Source organism: Acomys russatus, chromosome 29, assembly GCF_903995435.1.
Source record: "Acomys russatus chromosome 29, mAcoRus1.1, whole genome shotgun sequence".
In the NCBI taxonomy this organism is placed as follows: domain Eukaryota; kingdom Metazoa; phylum Chordata; class Mammalia; order Rodentia; family Muridae; genus Acomys; species Acomys russatus.
In genome coordinates, this window is record NC_067165.1 from 38,829,902 (window position 1) to 38,850,596 (window position 20,695).

The 20,695-nt window shown below is 46.8% G+C and overlaps 1 protein-coding gene across 1 annotated transcript in view; it reads right to left on the reverse strand.

Annotated features, from left to right (window-relative positions):
* Positions 1 to 20,070, reverse strand: part of Vps13d (vacuolar protein sorting 13 homolog D) — a 227,894-nt gene extending 207,824 nt beyond the window's left edge. Inside the window, 5 exon segments of the mRNA XM_051171302.1 lie at positions 982 to 1,062; positions 1,150 to 1,340; positions 5,157 to 5,234; positions 15,522 to 15,691; positions 19,922 to 20,070. Of these exon segments, the coding sequence (XP_051027259.1) occupies positions 982 to 1,062; positions 1,150 to 1,340; positions 5,157 to 5,234; positions 15,522 to 15,618 (447 nt within the window). The 5' untranslated portion in view covers positions 15,619 to 15,691; positions 19,922 to 20,070.
* Positions 20,071 to 20,695: the final 625 nt, after the last annotated feature.

Here is a 20,695-nt window from a genome sequence, read left to right on the forward strand (position 1 = left end):
AGAGCCAGCGGAAAGCTAGGCAGGTAAGGGTACTTGCCACCAAGTACCCTTTGAGTTTGATCCAAGGGACCTGCATGGTAGGAGAGAACCAACTGCCACAAGGTGCCATGTAAATAAATAAATGCAAAAAAAAGTTTTATGAGAAAAATATATTCCTTTGTTATAGAAAATATGCACACACACCTGCATATAAACACACACACATATTATTATAAATTATTATTATTATTATTATTATTATTATTATTATTATTATTATTATTATTACTATTATAACCTTCTTTTAATCAGTACCTCCAAGTGCATCAACCTTTCCATCCAAATTATGAAGCCAGCAATCTCAGGTCTTACTTTTGAGGAGCACAACACACACTAACACATTCGGCCTGGGTGGCTGGACACTGCAAGAGAACCCTAGAGACTGTAAGTACGAGCTGCGCTGTGACATTTAATGAGGTTTCATGCCCTGGTCCCATTCCTAATGATCAGACAGTAGCCCCTGCACGTTGGCCCATCAACACTCAGTAAGGTCCATCAGTTTGCGCCAGTCACAGCTCACAGCACAGTAGGCAAGGCGGACTCCACCATTCTGCAGATGAAAAATCTGACCAGAGAAGTTAGACGCCTTGCCCCGAAAGCAGTCATGGAGGCCTAAATAACCTGGCTCCTGAGGTGAGAAGTCCTTTAGCAAGTAGATTCCAACATTCAAAATGAAGGTGTGGAGGGGGAGGGCAAGTGAACGGAAACAAACAGTCACGGCAGCTAAAGCAGGAAGGACCTGTGTCTGCCTCACATCGTAGGCTTGCTCTTCAGGCTCTCCCTTTGGCACAGCCTCCAAATGGCACACCTGAGCAGCCACCGCCCCCCCACCCCCGCCACAGTGCACCAGCCAGACCCACAGGGAACGAGCAACTCAGAAGCGAAGACACATCTAAGTCTCAGAAACCCTGCATGTGTCCTCATAAAGGTGACAGGACTCACCTCAATGTTCTCCACAATCCTCGTGACAACTGAGGCGGTGACCGAATACCAGTAGGGTTCTCCCTTCTGCTGCCGCTCACTCTGCAAGGGAAAGAGCCAGTGTCAGCAGAGCCAGCACTCTGCTGTTGGGAGTCACAGGCGCCCCTGGAGTGCAGGCCTGAGCCTTGCCTTCCATCTCTCCTCCAGGGCCTGCAGCAGCGCCTTCTTCCGCTCCCTCTCCAATAGCTTCTCCTTCTCATCGTTGAAGTCCTGGATCTGCTCAGGTGCGCCAATTAAGTGGAGGCCGGAAATGGAGATCACCCAAGGGTCCACATGCGGGCGGTAAAAGGGGATCTGGAGGGTCACTTTCCCAATCAAGCCTGAAAGGAAAAAGACTGCATCATCAGACACCTGCACATTTCTCAAGGTTCTTAAAATATTTCTCGCTCCCTTTAAGGCATATAGATTACTTTTAAGAGTATTTATTTTATTTTTTAAAAAAGCCCTGACAACTGTGGTGGTGCATTTAAGAAACGCTGAGGAGGCAGACGCAGGGGACAAGAGCAGCAGGGGGATACCTCGGGGTGGGGAGTTAGCTCTGGTGGAGCAAGTGCCTAGGAAGCACAAGGCCCTGCACTCCACTGCCAGCACCACAAGAAAAAAATAGTCAAAAATCATGAAAACAAACAGCAGTCCAGGGGTGGCGAGACATGCCTATAACGCCAGCACGCCAGCACTCTGGTGACTAAGGCAGGGGGATGGCAAGTTCAAAGCCACCCTAGGTCACAAAGTGAATTGAAGGCTAGCCAATCAGGTCTCAACATATGTGAAGGCAGTGTGAGGGTAGGATCTGTAAGTGCCACTTAAACTAATCAGTTTAGAAGAACCAGCTACAATGAATTAAGCTGGAAAATGCCCAGTGAGTCTCTTTCATGACAAATGCAGATTGTCTCCTGTGGAAGCGCTCTTCTGACTGGAGTGAACCTTGAATTCCTTCCCATGGTACCCACCCTGCACAGGCCCTGGTCACAGAGCTCACCTCCTGTTAATAACTGTCATGCTTAAAATCTAGCCTTGGACATACACTGTAAACTAAAACAGACAACACAGCGTAAGGATAAAGAAAACAGATGCTCAGAACGTGGCCTCAGAGCTACCTGGCCTGAAGAATTTTTTTCAGCGCCCTCCATCTCAGCCAAGCCTTTAAATTAACATAGTAAAAGACAGGTCACAGGGCATGGTGCACACCTTTGGTCCCAGCTCTTGGGAGGCAGAGATAGGACAATCTCTGTGAGTTTGAAGGCAGCTGGTAACATAGTGAGTTGCAGGCCGGCCTGCTCTACATAGTGAGCTCCAGGCCAGCCAGGCCTACATAGTGAGACTCTGTCTCAAAAAGTAAGGTAGCAGTGGAGCATTGAGAATGGTATTTCCTTTGTGTGTGGCTCAAGGGCCCCGTGCTTGCTCAGCAGGGCTCCACACTTAGCCACAGCCCCAGTCCTCACAGTGGCATTTCTAATGATGTAGCCAATGACTGACCATCAACTCCAACAGCAAATTAGAATACAGGCACTGGGACTGCAGCTCAGCGATGCAATGCTTGCTCTGCAGGTACCAGGCCCGAGGGTCAACATTCAGCACCATGGGGTCAGGGAGATAGTTTATAAAAATAGAAATGAAAAATGAGTTTTCTCTAGAAAAATAAGATTTACAACTAAGATTATATGCCAATTTGAGTTAGGCACAGTGGCACTTATCTGTTTGTTTGGCTTGAGACAGGGCTGCACACAGCCTATATTGGTCTTAAAGCGCCTGACCTTCATTCTCCCTCCTAAATGTTGGGTTACAGGCATGCTCTGCCATGCCAGGCCACAGTGGCAGCACTGAATGAGTCTGCAAGAGGATATAAAGCATTTGACAGCAAAATAAAATTTGATACATCTTATTTATTTTTTGTAAGAAATAAGGTCAAGTTTATTAATATAAAAGGCGTGAAGAACAGAACAGGCTTTCTACAAATATTAGAAAACCATCAATTTTGTCCAAAAAGTTTCTCTCTCTTTTTTTTTTTTTTCCAAGATAAGGTCTCTCTATGTTAGCCTTGGCTGTCCTAGAGTCACTCTGTAGACCAGGCTGGCCTCGAACTCACAGCGACCCGCCTGCCTCTGCCTCTCGAGTGCTGGGATTACAGACGTGTGCCACCACACCTGGCTCCAAAAAGTTTCTCTTAATCCTTCAATATTTGAAGACTTTTCTTCTGCAAGTAACTAATGTTAGCATTCTTTTTTTTTGGGGGGGGGGGTTGGTTTTTTGAGACAGGGTTTCTCTGTGTAGCCGTGGCTGTCCTGGACTCACTTTGTAGACCAGGCTGGCCTCGAACTCACAGCGATCCGCCTGCCTCTACCTCCCGAGTGCTGGGATTAAAGGCGTGCGCCGCCACGCCCGGCTTAATGTTAGCATTCTTAAAGCTTTGCGATTCCAATCTGTCAGCGTCTTTGCTGGTCCTATGCATGCACGCACACGCACACAGATATGTTGGAGTGATGTTTTATGAAAAGGCTGTCCTTGTTTTCTCAATTGCTGACTCCTGCACCCGCAGAGAGCTGAGTCTATGACTAGACTTTGGTGTTGTTAAGCATCACCCGCCACATATTTTATAAACATTGTTCTCCATCCCCTTCTGATTGGTTGAATAAAGAGCTGAACAGCCAATAGCAAAACAAAGGCAGGAGAGGACAGGTGGGGCTTCAGAGAGATAGGAACTCTGAGAAAGAGGCTCAAAAGGATCTGCCTACAAGACATGGAGGAAGTCGGACATATGAAACTGAGGCACAGTGAAGAACCATATGGCGGAACATAGATTAAACATATGTTATAAGAGCTAGTTGGGCACAATAGTAAGCTAAGGCCTAAAGCTGTTATAAATAAATATAAGTTTCCAAGTCATTATTCAGAGCTGGGGCAGACACAGAAAGTCTGTGCGGTTTTACAAATAAAATTTTAAAAATACAAGATATGTAGATGGTATTATGATCTTCTGGTTTTCTCTGTGTCTGGGTGTGTGTGTGTGTGTGTGTGTGTGTGTGTGTGTGTGTGTGTGTGTGTCTATGTATGTGTGTGTAACTGTCGGTATATGTGTCTGTGTCTGTGTGTGTGTGTGTGTGTCTGTGTGTGTGCCTGTGTAGGTATCTGTGCGTATGTGTATATCTGTCTGTATGTCTGTCTGTCTGAGTGTGTGTGTCTGAGTATGTGTGTGTCTCTGTTTATGTGTCTGTGTGTGTATCTGTGTGAATGTGTATATCTGTCTGTGTGTCTGTGTGTGTGTCTGAGTGTGTGTGAGTGTGTGTGTGTGTGTCTGTGTGTGTGTCTGTGTGTGTCTGTGTGTGTGTGTGTCTGTGTGTCTGGCTGTGTGTCTGTGTCTGTGTGTGTGTGTGTGAGTGTGTGTGAGTGTGTGTGAGTGTGTATCTGTGTCTGTGTGTGTCTGTGTGTGTGTGTGTCTGTCTGTGTGTCTCTGTGTGTGTGTGTGTGTGTGTGTGTGTGTGTGTGTGTGTGTGTCTGTGTTTGTGTGTGTCTGTGTGTGTCTGTGTGTCTGTGTGTGTCTGTGTGTCTGTGTCTGTGTGTGTGTGTGAGTGTGTACCTGTGTCTGTGTGTGTCTGTGTGTCTGTGTGTCTGTCTGTGTGTCTCTGTGTGTGTGTATGTGTGTGTGTGTCTGTGTGTGTGTGTCTGAGTGTGTGTGAGTGTGTGTGTGTGTGTGTCTGTGTGTGTCTGTGTGTGTGTGTGAGTGTGTGTGAGTGTGTATCTGTGTCTGTGTGTGTCTGTGTGTGTGTGTATGTGTGATGCTAGGGGTAGAGTCCCATCCAGACCCTGTGCATGCCAGACAAGTGCTCTACACTGAACTACACCCCTGGCCCTAGTCCCTGACTTTGCTGAGGCAGGTTTTGTTTGCTTGCTTGCTTGCTTCCTTGTTTGGGACAGGGTCTCACTGCATAGTCCTGGTGTCCTGGAACCTGCTATATAGATCAAGTTGGCCTCTATCTCATGGATCCACTGCACTCAGGTGAAACTGATGTAAACTGCTCTCAACTCTCACACTCCCTGTCTACTTCCTGGCCAAGCAGACACAAACTCCAGGGCTTCTGACACTCCTGTCCCAAACAACTTGATCTCCAAACCTTCCTCCCTCCTTCGGTTCCACTTACCAGCTTTGACTTCAAACGGCAATTCCAGTTCTTTCAGGGCACCCTTCTTTAACGGGAGGTTTTCTAATTCAACAGCACCTAAAAACAAAACCCCATGAAATAAGTGTTCATCCAACGAAGACTGAGCTGCCGGCTGTGCACAGAGCGCTGAAGGGTGATGGCCATGGAGATGCCACCACGACCCTGAGGGCTCTGTCTGTGGTACTGACCTGACCACCCACACTTTAGCACACACGACAGCTGGTGTGCAACAGCCTAAAGAGCTTAGGCAAGAGCCTGTCTATTTCTATAATGGCCAGAGAAGAATAACCTTTATATCATGTCAACTGCATTTTTTTATTTCTTCCTTTTTCAAAGTTGTTATTACATTTGTGTGTGAGTGAGAGAGAGACAGAGAGAGAGAGACAGACAGACAGACAGACAGACAGATAGACATGTGGGGGGGGGGGATCAAAGAACAACTTGCAGGAGTCAATCTCTCCTTCCACCATGTAGGTTCCAGGGATAAAACTCTGCACAACCCCTGAGTTTGATCCTCATCAAAGCAAACACACCATAGTGGTACACTCCTACAATCCCACAACTCAGAGGTAGGGACAGGAGGACGCGAAGTTCAAAGTCATTCTCAGCTACATAGTGAATTAAAGACAAGCATGGGCTAGTGACTTGGTCTCAAAAAAAAAAAAAAAGACACAATCTCAGCACTTGGAAGGTAGAGGCAGAAGGACCAGGAATTTAAGATAATTCTAGACTGCATAGCAAATTCTGGGCTAGCCTGTTTACAAGACCCTGTCTCAAAAATAAATAAATAGAGACAGCAAGATAGCTCAAGGCAGTTGATGCCAAGCTGAAGACCTAAGTTCAATTGCCAGGGCCCATAGTGCAAGGAGGAAACAGACTCCCAAGAGTTGTCCTCTGACCACCTGTACTTTTATTCATGTGCAGAAGCACTTAACACTCTTAATTAATTAATTAGTGAAAGCCATCGTGAGCTAGCACACTGGATCTGGCCTGCTGATTAGTTGGTAGACCCTCAGCGTAGGCTAACAGTTCCCACAAGATTGACATCATCTCTTAAGGCGAAATGCAGGTTCCTGGGCCCTCCCCAACATTCCCAAATCAGAATCCCTGAGGTTAAAACACAAGAATCTGCTGTATTTTTTTAACAAGCAGACCCAGCCCTCAGTAACGTCCTTTCCCTGATCATAGGTCACAGAACACTTGAGAGGCCATGGTTTAGTTGATAAAACTAAAGGCAGGCACAGTAGCATATACCTTTAATTCCAGCTCTTGGGACACCAAGGCAGACGGATCTCTATGAGGCCAACCTGGCTATACAGTGAGTTCTAGGATGGCCAGAGCAATGTAGACCTTGTTTCAAAACGTAAAGCATAGATAGATGGATAGATAGATAGATAGATAGATAGATAGATAGATAGATAGATAGATAGACAGACAGACAGATAGAGCGAGCCAGTCATACAAAGGCCTGCGACTCTTCTGGCTCGCTGAACCTCTCTTGAGCCATAATAACTAGTCACAAGGCACAGGAAGAACCGGGTCGGCCTGCATGATGACTCCAACCCAAGTGTGTAAAGATATGGCAGCCAGATCCACCTCTGTCTCATTTAGATTCAAATGTCTCCCAAAAGCCCATAAGTTAAAGGATTATCTCTTGCCCATAATACTACTGGCAGGTAGTGGAACCTTTATGTGAGTGGGTCTACATGGTAGAAGTTACATTGTTGAGGACATGCCCACAAGAAGGATGCTGAGACTGGCGCCCTTCCAAACTCTGCTTCCCATCTACCATAAGGCAAGCAGGCCACTCTACCAGGCGCTCCTGTTACTTAAGCAGGGCTGGAGGCAATGCAGCCAAGCAACCTATGTGAACCAAAACTGTGAATCAAAATAACCTTTCCTCCTTTGTTGTTGTTGTTGTTGCTGTTTTGTTTTTCAAGACACAGTTTCTCTGTCTAACAGCCCTGGCTGTCCCAGAACTTGCTTTGTAGGCCAGGCTGGCCTCCAGCTCACAGAGATCTGCCTGCCTCTACCTCTGCAGTGCTAGGATTAAAGGCTGCATGCGCCACTACGCTTGGCTAACCTTTCCTCTTTTTAAGTTGATTGTCTCAGGTATTTTATCACAGTACAGGAAGCCTGACACAACCATGCTCATCTAACTGTGCAAGCCGTTCGTCTGCACACACAGAACCAAGCTCTACTTGATGCTGGCCACAAGGCATGAGAGACCACACTCTCCAGCCACAGGCTGCTGAGGCGAGAGCCTTCCTGTTATAAAACTGTTTGCACAACACAAACTCTTTCTGATCTTGTATCTGTGTGGGATGGGCATTTTTGAGAACAGTGTATAGGAAGGCCCAGGAACAGGGCAGCCAAGGCTCACTGCAAACACGTAATGATGTAAAAACGAACGCTTCTTCCCCCGACCCCCCACCCCGTAAATTACTATGCAAACTCTAGAAAAGGTCAAACCTAGGAACTGGCAGATTCTAAGTGTGGTCTCTTGGGTTTTTTGGGGGGGGTGGGGGTGGGGGTGGGGGGACACATGCCCACATGGGGTTCCACATTGAATAAAACTAAAAGCAAACTAAACCTGTATCCACAGTTGGGGAGAAAATTATCACAAAGGAAAAGAAATCAGGGGATGAAGAGATGGCTCAGTGGTTAAGCACTGTCTGCTTTTCCAAAGGACCTGGGTTCGATTCCTAACAACCACATGGCAGCTTACACCTGTCTGTAACTCCAGTTCCAGGGAATCTGACACCCTTACACCAATACACACAAAATAAAATTAATTAATTTTTTTTTTTTTAAGGAGAAGAAATCAGAAAACCTTTTCCTTATGTACAAATGACTTTCAGAGGGATAACTGCAGACTTTTTGTTTTTGGAAGGTGGGTTCTTGCGCATGTGAAATAAGTGCTCCAGTGGAGCCATGCCCTGGGCTGCCTTCTCATTTGCACTGAGATTGGTCCTATTTTTCCATGTGCTAACCTGTCACGAAGGCAGGTGGCCCCTGGGTTTCCCTGGCTGCTGCACTGCTCAGAAGTGGAAGGAACTCAAACCATAAAGCATTAAAGAAGGTTAAGTAGAGACAGCACAGGAGAAGGTTTAGAAAGGAAAGGGAAAAAACAGAAGCCGCAAACAAGCCAACAACTAAGGAGCAGCAAAAAAACCACAGCAATGGTTCAAGATGGAAGACATACTAGTGTACACACACGCACTCACACACACACACACAGTCACATGCACACACACTCACACACGTGCGCACACACACATGCATGCACACTCAAAAGTGTGCCCATGGCCTGCTCTGCTGGGAAGGGTTGCTCCTGAGAGTCAGGCAGCAAAGCACCCAAAGGAAATAGGAACTTTCAAAGCCAGAATGCCCCTCCTTGATTTCCAGGCTTATTCATGGATGCCTCACACTAAAATTCCTATCTGTTCGCTAACACTGTGGGAAAGGCAGGCACTCCCCAGCCATCTCTACTGAGGACCAGACTCTCTTCACTCTGCTCCAGGTTATTTATAGGACCAGGCTGGATGGGGCTCAGAGAACAAGGGGGCGGAGTATGCAGGCCTTGCCCAGCAGAGCCTCTACACTCTGGCTGCAAAGCATCTCCCTGTGCCTTTGAGCTCCCGGCCCTGCTCCTGGGGCCCACCCCACCTGGATCAGCACACTCAAAAGCCACCCCAGCTTCCCAGACCCTACAGACAAACTCCTACAGAAGGCACTGTGCGCTCAAATGCATAATGTAATTTTTGTAATTAAAGCAGAGTCTCACAGTGTCACCCAGACTAGCTGAAAATTACTATATATCCCAGATAGGCCTCCAACTCAGAGCAATCCTTCTTGCCTCATCCTCTCCAGCGCTGGAATTACAGGAGCAAGCCATCACATCCAGCTGCTGCCTCTAGTTCAAGTGCAACTATTGATTGATGGCTGCCTTGTGGGCAGGAACTTTACACTGACAGAAACAGTACCCACCACTTACTGAGGTCCTACTGTATGCCAAGCACTTCCTCATTATCCCTCTTCCTGGGCCTCAAACTCAGGCCCTCCTAATCTCCCACCCACTTGTACAAAGCCAATGTTCTACCACCAAGATATAATCGAGGCCTTGAACTAAAAAATATAATATTTACCATGAATTTGAAAGAGAGCAAAGGGAGGCAGTATATAGGAGGGGTTTAGAAGAAGGAAAGGGGTAAATGATATAATTATAATATCAAAAAGGTAAAAGAAATATTTCATATATTTAATGCATGTGGTCATTAAATGAAAATGGGCCGCATAGGATCACATATTTGAATGTCTGGTTCCCTAGTTGGTGGACTGTTTAGGAAGGACTGGAAGGTGTGGCCTTGTTGGAGGAGGTGTGTCACTGGGAGTGGGCTTTGAGGTTTCAAAAGCCTAAACCAGGCCCAAGTGGCTCTCTGCCTGCAACTGGCAGATCAGATATGCGCTCTCTGCTCTAGCTACAGCGCCATGCCTGCCTGCCTGCCTGCCTGCCTGCCTGCTCCTATGCTCCACACCACGATGATATGGACTAATCCTCTGAAGGTCAGCAAGCCCTTGATTAAATGCTTTCTTTTATAAGTTATCTTGGTCATGGTGCCTCCTCAGAGCAATAGAAGAGTAACTAAGACAATGCTCTCTAATTTTTCCTTTGATGTGCATGGATGTCTGTGTGCCACTTCTGTGCCTTATGCATATAGAGGCCTGAAGAGGGCATCAAATCCCCTGGAACTGGGGTTACATACAGTTGTGAGCTGCCAAGTGAGTGCTGGGAATTGAACTCAGGTCCTTTGGGAGAGCAATCTTAACTGCTCTGAACTGCTGAGCCATCTCTTCAGCCCATGCATTACTGCAGTCAATCTTCATAACAAGGCAAAGGACTGCTACAAGTTGAGTGTTCCCCGTCTGAAATACTTGTGATTTTAAGTACTTTAGGTTTGGGGGATTTTCTGATTCTAATAGATTTTACTGATTGAGCATTCCCAAACAAAAATCAAAACTTGAGGGCTGTGGGGCTGCAGTTCAGTAGGTAGAGTCCTTTCCCTTGTATGCTTGGAGGCATGGGTTCCACCCCACCACTGTAGCCTGGACCGTGCACACCTGTAAGCCCAGCACTTGGGATGTGGAGGCAGAAGAGCAAAAATTCAAAGTCATCCTCAGCTACATAGCAAGTCTGAGGTCAGCCTGGGCTACAAGAAGAACCCAAGGAGCTCTCTGAGACGGCAAGAGAGGGCAGCGTGAAGTGCCACCAGGAGTAACAGCCTGGGCCTGAGCCTGGACCACACTGTGGGAGGAGGTAACCAACTCTCACAAGCTACTTCTGGCCTCCATCTATTACATACATACACACACACACACACACACACACACACACACACCTAATCAATATATCAATATAATGAAAGGCGGGAAAAGGGGGAAAAAGCAAGGGAGGAAAAGTGAAGAAAATACTAAATTTTGTTTTGTTTTGTTTTGTTTTTGTTTTTGTTTTTCGAAACAAGGTTTCTTTGTGTAGCCCTGACTGTTTTGGAACTCACTTTGTAGACCAGGCTGGCCTGGAACTCACAGAGATCTACCTGTTTCTGCCTCCCACGTGCTAGTATTAAAGGTGTGCATCAGTATCGGCTGGAAAACTAATTTTTTTGTAAAGATTTATTTATGATTATGTATACAGTGCTCTACCTGCATATACACCTGCACATCAGCAGAGAGCACCAGATCTCATTATAGATGGTTCTAAGCCACCATGTGGTTGCTGGGAATTGAACTTAGGACCTTTGGAAGAACAGCCAGTGCTCTTCACCTCTGAGCCATCTCTCCAAGCCTGGAAAACTAATTTTTAAAAATATTCAAAATTTAAAAAAAAATATTCAAAATTCAACCACGATGCCCTGACATGATGGGTTTTTTTTTTGCTCGGTCAATACGAGAATGCTCCATGTTTCAGAACATTGGAGACTAGAGAAGTTCAGCCCGTATATCAATCTCTCAACTTTGAGATGAGAAAATGAGGCTTAGCAGACAAGCAGCTTGCTTAGACCCCTCAGTGGTAGCATCAGACGTCATAGGAGGTCTGTCTGCCCTGGGGTGGAAAGAGAGCGAGGGTGAAGAGGACCACCAGTCACGGGAGCTTGTAGATGGCGAAAGCGGTGTCAGTGCTAGAGCCTGAGCTCCAGGGTGCTTTTCCTGCCTCATCTTTTGGGAACAGTCCCAAGCCCAGAGCCTGTCCCATAGCAAGTGCTAAGTGTTGACCTAGTAGGACCTCGGTCCTCATGAGGTGACTACTCACGCAGTGTTTGGTATTTTAACTTCTTAAGTCCATGGGCAGAACCCACCGCTGAAGTCCGACCCACCAGCCAATCCTGTGCTGGCCATCCTGACTACAGAAGAGGAGCACTAACCTGCACTGGGAGCCCACTACATGCCAAGAACAGCTCTAAGCTCTTTGACCCACACTAACCTACTTGGTCCTCAGAACCCTATGGAATGGCTAATAATTTCTTACATGCAGAAATTGAGTAATACACCCAAGTTGCTGGTAAATGTTACAACTGGACACAAATTCAGTCTGGTGTAAAAAAGTTAGTCTTTTCTTTTTTTCTCCTTTTTGCCCCTTCCAGGCAGTCCAGCCACTTGAGCACTGTCTCCTTTGTATCCTTCCACACATTTACAACAGTAAGTACTCGATAGTAGACCAGAATAACATTCTACTTCCTGCCTAGTACTCTATCCCCTCACTACTCAGCTATGTCAAGATCAATAATACTGTCAGCTCCTTTCCACAGCCAGTCTCTCAGCTCACAGTGATGCTCCTGCGCACTGTGGCGTGCTTTGAATTCCTTACATAAAGAAATCAAAACTAATACCAGTTATGAAAGAAAAACACTGCTCAAGGTTTCATGCCACAGATTTACCCCGCCCCCAACCCTTTGGAGACAGGGTCTGTCTAGTCATGGCCATCCTGGAACTCACTATGTAGAGTCTGGCCTCGAACACACAGATATCTGCCTGGCTCTGCCTCCCAAGTGCTGGGACTAAAAGCGTGCCTCACTGCATCCACGTTCATTCCATAGACTTAAAAGCCAGAGACAATAATAGTCCTTAAACAGGATGTAAGAGAACTTACCCTAAAGCACCAGAAGAACGCATACAGTTGTCACATAACATACTCTAAGCTGTGTGTGGTGGCACATGCTTGCAATCCCAGCACTTGGGAAGCAGAGACAGGAGGAGCACCACCAGTTTGAAGCTGTCAGAGGCTTCATAGTAAGTGTCAGGGTCAGCCAGGGCTACAGAGTGAATGGAAGACATCGGGAAGGGCCAGGGAGATGACTCAGAGGGTAAAGGTGCTTCCTGCCCAGGCTGAGTATGGTCCTTAGAACACACATGGTGGACAGAGAGAAGCATCTCCCAGGAACAGTCATAGGGGAGGGGAATAATGGGAAAATGGGAGGGAGGGAAGAATGGGAGGATACAAGGGATGGGATAAACATTGAGATGTAACAAGAATAAATTAATAAAAAAAAAAATACAAAAAAAATTAAAAAAATAAATGTAACTTTAATCTTTTTTCTTTTTTCTGAGAAAGGGTTTCTCTGCGTAGCCTTGGCTGTCCTGGACTCACTATGTAGACCCGGCAGGCCTCAAACTCACAGAGATGCACCTGCCTCTGCCTACCAAGTGTGATTAAAAGGATGCATCACCACACCTGACACTGTAATTAAATTTTTTTTAAAGACATACTCTGCCTAGAAGTGCTAAAATTAGAAATCACCACTAGTAGATCCAGAGATACATCACATGCCTCAAGGCTCCATGTGATCATCTCAGGGTCTGCAAACAATACGCCACCAGCTCACTCTGGAGACAGCAGCTCTTAGTTAGGGAAGCTGAGTCTGCAGGGGTCTCCAGGCCCAGTACCTGCAGCCTCGGGGGAACCACCCAGGCACAGCAACAAGCCTCAGAGTGAGAACTTGACACTACCACAAACTCTTCCCTTTTGCTCCCCACTAGCTTCCTTGGAAGAACAGAAGGGAAAGTGGGACAGGGAAGAATGCAAAAGTAACTTTTATTCGACTTTTTCAATTGTTGTCTGGGAGGTTTACTGCCTCCTTCTGCTAACCTAGGCCTAGTCCTGGAAGCTTCTAGCCTCCATACAATCTAACTGAGTCCTACGATGTTTTCAGCCTCTGAGACTTACTGCTGAATGAGCTCACCCTTACTTGTTCTCACTGAGCTCTGGGCTGGCTGGCTCAACTCAGCTGTTCTAGCTCAAACTCCTCTCCCAGCTGATTTATTCAATCTAGCTTTTCTCTCGGCTCCTGAATTGCTCTGCTTCGTTTCAAACTAACTCCAGCAATCTGTTCTAATATCCTGGCTCCTTCTCATTCTCTGGCTCAATCTGTCTTCACTCTCTCTTCTCTCCCCTCTTCGCCCCCCCATCCCTCTCCCTCCCACCCTTGCCCTCCCTCTTCATTGCCCCTTAAGTAGCTTCCTTTCCCCCTCTCTTGGGTGTAGCCTCTTCTGTCACTCAATTAGACATCGCTTTTTTTTTTTTTTTAAAGACATCACTTTCAAACATGGCTGCCTCTTTCTACAAACTAATTTTACCTTCATTGTTTGGGATTAAAGGAGTGTACCACCACGCCTGGATCTAAGGTTTTCTTTACCTAAAACTTGCTCTAGACCAGGCTGGCCTTGAACTCAGATCTGTTTGCCTCTATCTCCTGGATTAAAGGTGTGGTTATATTCCAGCCAGATCATACAGACCTAGAAGGATGTGATCTCTTGCCAGAGCAGCCATGTTCTGAATTAAAATTCCTTTACATGTTGCTACTTCATAACTGTTGATTTTGCTACTGTTATGAATCATAATGTAAGTATCTGATGCCACCCCTGTGAAAGGGTCGTTTGACCCCCCAAAGGGGTCACAACTCATGAGTTGAGAACAGCTGCACGAAACAGTTCCACTTTGAGCAGGGCAAAGAGAATTTAAATTTTTAAAAAGGAAAAAAGGAAAAAAGACGCTGCTTTCCAATTCCCACATCAAATCATAGTGCACCAAGGGCAGGCCAGCAAAGGCTACCATGCCCCAAGCCTTGAGTGCTTCATCCTAAGAAAAACAACAGCTTGGGGACACAGCTCCGGCAGTAGAGCACTAGCCTGGCATCCATAGGGCCCTGTGGTCAATTCCCAGAACTGAAGTAAACGTAAAAAGAAAAGAAGAAACTATTAGGCAAAACAAGTTCTCAAAACTTCTGTCAAAGACCTTACAGTAAGGTACTTTAAATTTTCCAGTGGGTGTCTATGTCATGTAAATGGGAAAGCAAGCCAGGAGTTTTTCTGTGTGATTCTTACAACCACCATAGGAGGAATCTTACCCTCTCTTTCTAAAGAGATTGTGGCTCAGAATTTCAATATTACTAATAAGTTACTAATAAGCTAATAAGTAACTGCATTTGAAGCCAAACTCAATGCCACTGTCATGACATAGCAGCTGCCTCCATAAAGCTTCAGAAAGCTAAAACCTAACTGGAGTAAGACCATCACCAGCAATATGGCTTATTTTGCTTTTTAAAAAAAAAAAAAAAGGTTTTTAAGCTGGGCATGGTGGTGCACACTTTTAATCTCAGCACTCAGGAAGCAGAGACAAACAGACCTCTGAGTTGGAAACTAGTCTGTCTTCGTCGTCAGTTTCTAGCCAGCCAGCCAGGATCACACAGTGAGACCCTATCTCAAAAAATGAGATGGGGGGCTGGAGAGATGGCTCAGTGGTTAAGAGCACCGCCTGCTCTTCCAAAGGACCTGGGTTCAATTCCCAGCACCCACATGGCAGCTCACAACTGTCTGTAACTCCAAGATCTGACACCTCTACACCAATGCACATAAATTAAAATTAAATAAAATATTAAAAAAAAAAAAATGAGATGGAAAAATGACAGAGAAAGACACCCAAAGTTGACTTCTGGCCTCTGAACATATCCATGGGCTCTCACCTGCACACAAACATGCTTCTAACCACACACAAATCCACAGGTAAATTAGGGCAGGAGAAGTGACTCAGGTGAGGGCAGGTGCAGGAAGACTGCTATCGTGAGTCTGACACACACCCTGCCAATCCATATGGTAGAAGGGAAGAACCAACCAACTTGCACAAGTTGTCCTCTGACCTCCACACAGGCCCCATGGCACATGTATCACCCCTTTCCACATACAAACAAGTAAATAAATAAATGTACATTTTAAATTTAATTAATTAGTTTTGGTTTTTTTTTTTAAAGAAAGAAACACCATACTTTACGGAAGAGAATTGAGTGAGCTCACCTTTGAGAAGTGCAACAGAAAGCTGGTCAGTGTTCAGGTTATTGACATATTTCCCTAAATAGGTATTGAGAACCCAGGCCACGAGACCTTCCAACATGACTATTTTCTCAGAAACAGGTGCTTAGAAATCATGGATCAGTCTTTATTTCTCTTTCTCATGGTCACAGAATCTAGAAAAGAAGAAAACGGAAACTTAACAACAGCACGGCCGGGTGTGGTGACACAGCCTTTAGTCCCAACATTTGTGGAGTAGAAACAGGCTGACCTCTGTGAGTCCCAGACCTGCCTGGTCTAGACCTCTAGGCCACCCAGAAATAAATAATGAGTCCCTGTCTCAAAAACAACAACAACAAAACAGAACCTGGATGCATTTCTATGTTGCCTCTCTGTTCTGCCCGCCTGGAGGTGGGAGAATGCAAGGGGCAGGCTTATAGAGATTCGGGAAGAATGTGAGACCAGCACCCACGCTCACCCACACTTGTCTGCAGCTATAAGGACAGTCACTCTGAAACTTACTGAAAACCACCTGCAATTTGAAGCCATGCCTTTTAAATGAACTGTTCTCTGAAATCCTTCCTTTGGGGACTAGGCTTGGGATCACACTGCCCTTGTTTCCACAGGGGCAACCTGGCAACATCTGGAGACATTTCTTTTTATTTTCAACTTATTTATATGTGTGTGCACCATACACATGCAGAAGCCTGTGGGGACCAGAAGAGGGTGTAAGGTCACCTGGAACTGGAGTCACAGGAGGTGATAAAGCTTCATATGGGTGCTGGGAACCCAACCCAAATCCTCTGCAAGAATTAGAATTCACTCCAGCTCTGAGAAGATGTTTTAATTATTCCTACATCAGATGATGCTGAGGCTACCTTGTGAGGAGAGCCTGTAGAAGCTGTAAACCTCTTAAAATACCCATGACAATCCCACACAGTGAAGACTAAAGACTAAAGGCCAAGAAACATGAGCCTAGATCAAAGTACAAATGTCCAACAGACTATGTGAATGACATTCACTCTACAACACTAGTTAAAGTGTCCCAATTAAAATGTGTAAATGTATTCATCAGGCTTTGTTCATACAACCATCAACCAGGGTCTCATGTACCCAAGGCTGGTCTTGAACTCACCATATAGCTGAGGATGTAGCCTTGACCTTCTGACTGTCTTGTCTTCACCTCCCTTGGAAGTGAGGTGAAGAGGTGCTGGGATTACAAGTGTGCACCAGCACATCTGGTTTATGTAGTGCTGGGAATTGACCCTAACCCTTTGAGCACCCTACCAACTACATCTCCGGCCCTATCACTATCTTCCATGCCCAGGATGATGCTGACCTAGTGAACTGTTTTAGTCAGCAAAGGCAAGCACCACAAATCCTCTGGATAGGGGTTCAGTGTTTAGATTCACGACTGAATCACAATTGCTTGTTACAAAAAGTAATATAATACTGTGCCTACCGGTATTATAAAAAAAAAAAAATAGATTACCTTTTAAATGCATACATAACAAACACTCTAAAAAATGGGAGGATACAAGGGATGGGATAACCATTGAGATATAACAAGAATAAATTAATAAAAAATTTTTAAAAACAAACAAACACTCTAAAGCTTATCAAAATACTGACTAGCAGGCCGGGCGTGGTGGCTCACGCCTTTAAGCCCAGCACTCGGGAGGCAGAGGCAGGTGGATCACTGTGAGTTCGAGACCAGCCTGGTCTACAAAGTGAGTCCAGCACAGGCAAGACTGTTACACAGAGAAACCTTGTCTCAAAAAAAAAAAAAAGAAAAGAAAAGAAAAGAAAAAGAAAGAAAGAAAAAGGAAAAAAAAAGTTTAAGTTTAAGTAGGAGCCAAGAATGGTGGCACAGGCCTTTAATCTCAGCACTGGGAGACAGAGGCAGGTAGATCTCTGAGTTTGAGACCAGCCTGGTCTACATAGCAGTCCCAGAACAGTCAGGGGCTACAACCCCTATTTCGAAACAAACAAACAAAAACAAAGTTTAGATGGGTTCTCAGCTCACTGGGCGAGTGGATTCCAATTAGAACTCTGAGCTGTAAATGCTGCTCGAGGCCATTCATGCTGGTCCCCAGCCACCACACCAGACATTCCAGATTTCCTGTGGCATGTGTCCCACTTGGAAGCAGACTGTTTTGAGGATCCTTTCCAAGGACTTTGCCCCATGATTAGTGACTTACCTTCGTGCCAGGAGATACGCTCATCCCAAAGAACAGGCTAACAACACAAAGCAGAGCCAAAGCAAAAGCCCCCTAAGATTTGACCCAGCCTCGGGGGGAGACTGGTGTTTTCAAGTCAGCAGTATCTAGCACTGCCATGCAAGACTTACTGTTATCAGGGACAGTTAAAAAGGAACCACGTAGCCGGGCGTGGTGGCACATGCTTTTAATGCCAGCACTTGGGAGGCAGAGGCCGTGGATCGATGTGAGTTTGAGGCCAGCCTGTTCTACAAGTGAGTCCAGGACAGCCAAGGCTACACAGAGAAATCCTGTCTCAAAAAACCAAAAAAAAAAAAAAAAAAAAAAGTAACTACCTGATCACTTTTACTCCCAGCACAAAGGGGGCAGAGGCAGGCATGAGTTTAAGGCCAATCTGGTCTACACAGGGAGTTCCAGGCCAGCCCAGGGCTACATATTTAGACCCTGTCTGTCTTAATAATAAACACAAAAGCATTTTGCAGAACACTTGCCTTATTTCTTTCAAAAGCTTTTCTTGGTTTGGTTTTTTGTTTGTTTGTTTTGTTTTGTTTTGTTGGTGATGCTTCGGACACAAAATCAAGAATCTGGGGGAGACTCTGCGGTGTTTGTTTTAGAAAGATCACAATAACAAATTATTCTTCTTAATCAAAAGTGTTTCACGGTGCAAGTAAAAGAAACATTTCTCTATTGTCATTTCAACAAAGTAAATCTATTAAAACACAGTGTGAAGCTGACTACCCTGTTTTCCTACGTGAGGCTCAAACAGTCCTGGGCACCCAGCCAAGGCTGGAGTACTTTATATTTTTGTTATTTCCATTCATTTCAGCCCTAAAAGTCAACTCTCCCCTAAAGTGCCAAGTCCAGATGTTTTCACAGTAAAGAGAAACCACAGTCAAGCCAGCATGATGTCTCAGAGTGTGAAAGCACTTGCTACCAAGACTGAAATCCTGAGTTGAATCCCCAGAACTCAGAAGGTGAGATGAGAGAACAGACTCCCACAGGTTGTCTGTCTGCCCTCTGAAAACACACACACACACACACACACACACACACACACACACACACTGTAAAGTAATTTACTTTCTCAAGAAACCACTGTCATTTTGTACCGACGTTCAGGCCCTCAATGTGCAAGAACACAAAGTACACGTTAAAATGACATGGATGGTTAGCGCCCTAAGATGCTCTTCTCCTCAGTAAATTGAGGCCCAAGCCAGAAAGCATCCATTAGCTCTGCTAAACATCTAAAGGAGGCTTGAGGCCACTTCAAGGATCCCCTTAAGGAATCCGGTTTCAGGAAGGGCCGCCAGACTGGCCAGAATCCCAGGAGTGTTTGTTTATATGCTTCGGGTCCATCGGGACTTCTAGGCAGCTGCCCGGCAATAACCCCCACCTGGCTTCTCCTAGTCGGTGTGCCAGGTGACACTGAGGATCTGGGCTCAGTCCACAGCCTGGGCAGACAGCCGGGCATGACCTTGAGCCAGGCCCCTCCCGAAAGAAGGCCAGACCCGGGAACGGGAAGCATTGGCTGTTGCACCCGGAGAGTCCCTCTGCAAGGCAGCTAGAGAGGAGCGCTGAGAGATTCCAGGAGTTCTGCTTAGAGGGGCGCGGGGTGGGGGGAGGGGGGTGTCAACTCCCAGCAGGTGTCAGGCCGGGGACCCCACAGGAACGCGAAGCTTCCCTTGCCTTCCCGTACCTCCGGGCTGCTGTCAGAACCCCAAGCCTAGCTTGCAACAGGGGACAGAGCCACCAAGCCTAGAGAAGACGGCTCTCTAGGGGTAAGAGATGGGTCCCCTACCTAGAGGAGGAGAGGGGGAGGAGAGGGACCTCGGGGACCAGGCATGATGTCCCCACCCAGAGGTGACCCCCAGAGGGGATGAAAGCACTGAGGGAAGGGACGCCGCCCCGCCAGGGGCGTGCTGAAGGGACACTCGCTCCCTGGGATCAGGCCTTAGGAGAAGTGATACTCAAAATCCAGGGGTGTCACCAGGCTGCAGGGACCGGTGTGCCCCGAGCCTGGGCCTGAGGTGCCAGCGACACTCGGGCTCCGGAGTCCCCGCGAGGAAGCCCGGGCTCCGGGAGAGGCCGGCTGCCGCGGACCCAGAGCCGGGCCGTCTGAACACAGCCGGGGCGATCGCGTGGGCACTGCCCGTGAGGTCCTCAGCCTGGCTCGCCGCTCCCCCCTACCTGTCGCTGTGTAGCTGTGGCTATCACTGTCGCTGCCGCCCCAGCCCGGTTCTGTGAGACGCTTCCTCTCCGCCACTCCTCAATGGCGGTAGCTGGGGCGCTAGACCCGACCAATAGAGCTGCTATGGCCTGAGCCTGGCCAGCCGAGCACCGAGTCATCGATGGGGCGCCCCCTAGCGTCGACGGCCGCTCCTGTAAAGACGCGGGTGCCTGGGGCCTTAATGAGCCGCGGCAATCCAGTTAGTCCCATTTTACAGGTAAACTGAGACTCAGGAGCGGGTAGAGATATAAATGAACGTAGTTCAAACAGTACTATGCCTCCAAAAACGCCCTGCTTTCCACCCATCTTTCCATCTCACCGCATCCACAGTGACTCCTTGACTGCCACTGAAGTCTGTAATTCAAACGACGCCCTCCCCACGATACTTTTATTAAAACTCACCTCCTGGGCCAGCAAGTTGGCTCAGCCTATATAGGAAGCTTGCAGCCAAACCAGATGACATGAGTCCAATTCCCAGCACCTACATGGTGGAAGGAGAGAACTGATTCCTACAAGCTGATCCCTGACCTCCGTGTGCCTGCCTGCCCACACATACACACAAAATAAATAAGTGCAAATTTTTTAAATTAAAAAATATTTACCTCAGCCGGGCGTGGTGGCGCACGCCTTTAATCCCAGCAATCGGGAGGCAGAGGCAGGCGGATCGCTGTGAGTTCGAGGCCAGCCTGGTCTACAAAGTGAGTCCAGGATGGCCAAGGCTACACAGAGAAACT